Below are 4,167 nucleotides of genomic sequence, written 5' to 3'. Positions count from 1 at the left end.
ATGAAATTATACTCCGTTTGCCTTGAACCCTCTGAGAAATACAGATAACCTAAAAAGAAGAAAAAAATGATTACAGGAAACATCATTAAATAATGAATGGTTGAATAGTCAGTGTTTTTGTTTTATAGTGTTTAAACTCACCATCATTTTCAAAAGCAGCGTCCACCCGTGACCCAATGCCAGGGAAATTATGTTGAATAGTTTTAGGAAAGCCTCTGTCCATTTGAGCTGTTCTTTCATTGAAGCTACACCATTGTTAAAATTATATTAGTTTTGATGTTATTTTGAAAAATCAACACAATATTAAGTGGAGACAATGGTTCATTTAAGCTAATCATTCATTTTTTCTTACCTCCAGTATTTGGTTCCAACAAAAAACAAAGTGCGCCCAGTTGATTTTACATATACAGCTGCATCAATCTTTCTCACGTATGTGGGAAACCCGAATTTGGTTATGGGTTTGGGATATCCAGGTAAAGTAGTTCTGCCTTTTACTGCCCAGTACTGCTGACCTGAATGTGGAAGACCACACAACTGCATTTATTGAAGCCTTGTTATACACCACCAAAGACACTTTAGGAAACATGACTTTACCTTTGAAGAGGAAACTAATGTCTCTGCCACTGAACTCATAACCAGCATCAACAGAGTCAATGGATGGCCAGGTAGATTTTATTTCATGCATTGAAAGTCCACTATAGTAGCCCTTCTTCCAGTAATATCTGATGGAAATGAAGAATTAAATATTATTATTTTTTTAATCATATATTTTTACTCCCATCCACACACACAGTGTGTGTGCATGTAATCAAATATATTAAATATAAAAAAATTAAATAAATAAATTCTTACCCATTTTTAAAGAAGTACAGTTCTCCACGGATGCTGGTCACTGCATCAAACACCAAGTCACGTTTACATGGTTCTGGTGGGCTCGGTCCAGGATTTGGTTTTGGTTCAGGTTTATTTGTTGATGTTCTAACTCCTAAAACATGATACAAAATGGGGGGGGGGATACATCTTTATTGAGAGTTTTATAGTTGATAATGCTCTCCAGTTGCCCTACAATATGATCTATTGTATTTAATGTATGTGTTTTCTGTCACAACAAAACACTTACCATACAGGGCCTGGACCCCAAGTCGGTCATCACGGGGAAGTGTATAGCCATCCGTGTTGATGTATTGGTAAGTTGGATACATGAGAGCCAAAGGGTCATTGGAGTGCTCTAGTCCCAGTGCATGTCCGAATTCATGAGCAGCCACCAAAAGCAGGTTTATATCTGAAGTAGATTTATGTTTTTTTAATAATAAATAATAAAAAGTTAACATACACATAAGCATGTGATTCTGTGTGATTTGTGCATTCACCTCGTGAACTTAAGGTCCACCTCTCATCCTCATCAAAGTGTGTGTCTCCTCCCTGCTCTGGACCGGGTGCGTTGGCATGGGCCAGAACCCCATTAGGCCCATCAAATGGGTAAAAATCTCCATGATCTAAAAGGAAACAAATTTGTTTATGTTTTTGAAAGAAGCATTTTATGCTCACCAAGGATGCATTTTTTAAAATAAAAACAATAAAACAGTAATATTGTGACATATTACTATTTAAATTTATTTCCATTATTATCAGTACTGAATTATTAATAATTTTTGTGTAGTTCATGATTTTTTTTCAGGTTTCTTTGATGAAGAGAAATTAACAGCATTTATTTAAAATAGAAATTTTCTATAACATTATAAATATTTTTACTTTCACTTTTGATGTATTTTAGTGTCTGCTTGCTGAATAAAAGTGTGTGTGTGTATATATATATATATATATAATTATTTTTTTTAATCCTATTTACCCCAAACTTTGAAATGGTATTGCATCACTGCAAAAATATAAATTAAGCAGCACAACTGTTTTCAGCATTGATAATAAGAAATGTTTCTTGAGCACCAAATGAGCATGTTAGAATGATTTCTGAAGGATCATGTGACTCTGAAGACTGGAGTAATGATGCTGAAAACGCAGGTTTACCGTCAAAGGTATAAGTTACATTTAAAATATAATAATTCAAATAGAAATGTATGTATTTTAATGTAAATGTATTTTAAATTGTAATAATGTTTCACAATAGTCCTGTTTACTGCATTTTTGATGAAATAAAGTCAGCATAAGTGACATCTTTCAAAAACAATGTAGAAAATTTGAATTATTCCAAACTTTTGAGGGTACTGTATTTATACCCACATCCTGCTTTGAAGAGAATCATGATATCAGCTGTGCCGCTGTAGATCTGTTTGAAGTCAAGTGGAATAACATCACTGTAGAGCTGGAAAGCATTAGAGATGGTGGCGTCCACCTCTCTCTTGCTCAGCTTTGATGTATATTCAGTTATTCTAAGAGAAAAAAAACAATTAATGTTTAGTATCCTATCTATCTAACTATCTATCTATCTATCTATCTATCTATCTATCTATCTATCTATCTATCTATCTATCTATCTATCTATCTATCTATCTATCTATCTATCTATCTATCTATCTATCTATCTATCTATTCAGCACCCAAAATCCACAGAAGAAACACATTTTCTCAGTTTGAACAAAATGAAGGAGTTAAACCTTCCTCCTACCTGTATGTTACAATGCTCTGCTTCCACCTGGGCCTCCCCTGGAAGTGTTCATATCTGGCCACATCAGTGACTCCACAGCGTGGCTGCTTCATCGTCTCAAGAGTGTTCGAGTCCAGCTTACCCGTGACCTCCAGACCAAAAAACTTCTGCATGGCCTTCAGTTCATCGTCTAGATCTGGTATCATTCTGCTGCGGAATTTAGTAGCGTTTAGGTCCCTGTAGAATTTTGACAGGTATGCCTGGGAAGACAGAGGAAGGAACATTTTTACACTTATTAAAAATAGCACTGATAAAGATCATAGTTATCAAAAGTTTATCATAGTCACAAAGTTAGATTTGGCGATTTTTTTAAAAGTAAATATAAAAAAACTGCATAAAGTGCATAAGTTAGTACATAAATAAATATTTAAAAGTCAATAAATAAATAATTATTTATTTACTTATGGGTACTTGCCTCTGCTATTTGATGGTCTTCTGGTGATGCTGTTGTGGGACCGCCATCACAAAGAGCCAAAAACACCGCAAGTGTCAGGCTGAGAGCTGTTAAGTGCTCCATACTTCAGTCTTGTTCCTCTGCAGGGAAGTTTAATTGATCTCCACAGTCTCTGTTTGTGACTTTTATATGGTCTAAAAGGGGCTTGTCCAGTGTTTTATCATTTCCAATCAGCAGCTGTGTTAGCGGGGGTGGAAGTGGGAAACTGTGAGTTTTGTTGGTTGCTGCCTGAACATGTCAAGACAGAAGTTTGTGTTGCAGATGACTTCCCCTCTGACGCAGCTGAATTGGCCCGCTTCAAAAGGATTTTAGGTTTTTTATTCCCTGCCTCTGCTTTTGATTTATTCCCTTTCTGCTGAGTTTCTGGTCAGATGGAATGCATGCATTTCCCATTTCCTAACCCTTACGAAAAAGAAGTTTATTCAAGTGTGCTATTAGTATACTTTTTTAAACTAAAAATAGGAAAGTATACTTTTAGTTTACTTCTCAGAAATGGGCTTTATGTACTTCTCAGAAATATACTTAAAATGACATTTAAGTATACTTGACTTATACTTAGAAAAAGTCTAAATATATTTTAGCTATAATTGTGCTCCTAGAATCCGTGTTTTCATTGTTATACTGTACGGGGCGAAATTCTGTACAGAATTTCCAAAACTCACAAGTGAAGAAGAAACCGAAACAACAGATGCTTCCACATGTAATCTAACACGATCATCAGACATAAAACGGTATCAAAACTATATAACATTATGGAATAAAATGTCGATCAGTGAAGAGGTAATAATGACTTTCAAGCTTTTGGGTGTTGATCGACTTTATCTACGTTTTGATTATCATTCTGAATCCAATTAATAGTCTTTTTTCAGCTTTTTGTTCAAAATGTGGTTTCTTTCTTTATTTTTTATTTATGAAACTTATCCACATTCAAGTGTTTGAAAAAAGAATGCATGAAGCTAGAATAAAATGTTTTTGTTTACAAGCAGATACCCTGTTCTTTCTTTTGATGTTTTGTATGTTCAGATATTCATGTAACAAAATATATACAAAT

At 34.5% G+C, this 4,167-nt stretch overlaps 1 protein-coding gene across 1 annotated transcript in view; it reads right to left on the bottom strand.

Moving 5' to 3' along the window:
• The window catches only part of mmp30 (matrix metallopeptidase 30), a 6,795-nt gene extending 4,008 nt beyond the window's left edge, over nt 1-2,787 (bottom strand). Inside the window, exons 1-9 of the mRNA XM_016269623.1 lie at nt 2,624-2,787; nt 2,239-2,387; nt 1,371-1,496; nt 1,121-1,282; nt 853-985; nt 595-722; nt 353-512; nt 142-245; nt 7-49 (exon numbers count right to left, since the gene is read on the bottom strand). Coding sequence (XP_016125109.1) covers nt 7-49; nt 142-245; nt 353-512; nt 595-722; nt 853-985; nt 1,121-1,282; nt 1,371-1,496; nt 2,239-2,387; nt 2,624-2,775 — 1,157 coding nt within the window. The 5' untranslated portion in view covers nt 2,776-2,787. The remainder of the gene's footprint in view (nt 1-6; nt 50-141; nt 246-352; nt 513-594; nt 723-852; nt 986-1,120; nt 1,283-1,370; nt 1,497-2,238; nt 2,388-2,623) is intronic.
• Nucleotides 2,788-4,167: the final 1,380 nt, after the last annotated feature.

This window comes from Sinocyclocheilus grahami, unplaced genomic scaffold, assembly GCF_001515645.1.
Source record: "Sinocyclocheilus grahami isolate Dianchi unplaced genomic scaffold, SAMN03320097.WGS_v1.1 scaffold53.1, whole genome shotgun sequence".
In the NCBI taxonomy this organism is placed as follows: Eukaryota; Metazoa; Chordata; class Actinopteri; order Cypriniformes; family Cyprinidae; genus Sinocyclocheilus; species Sinocyclocheilus grahami.
This window is presented reverse-complemented; position numbering and strand designations above follow the sequence as displayed.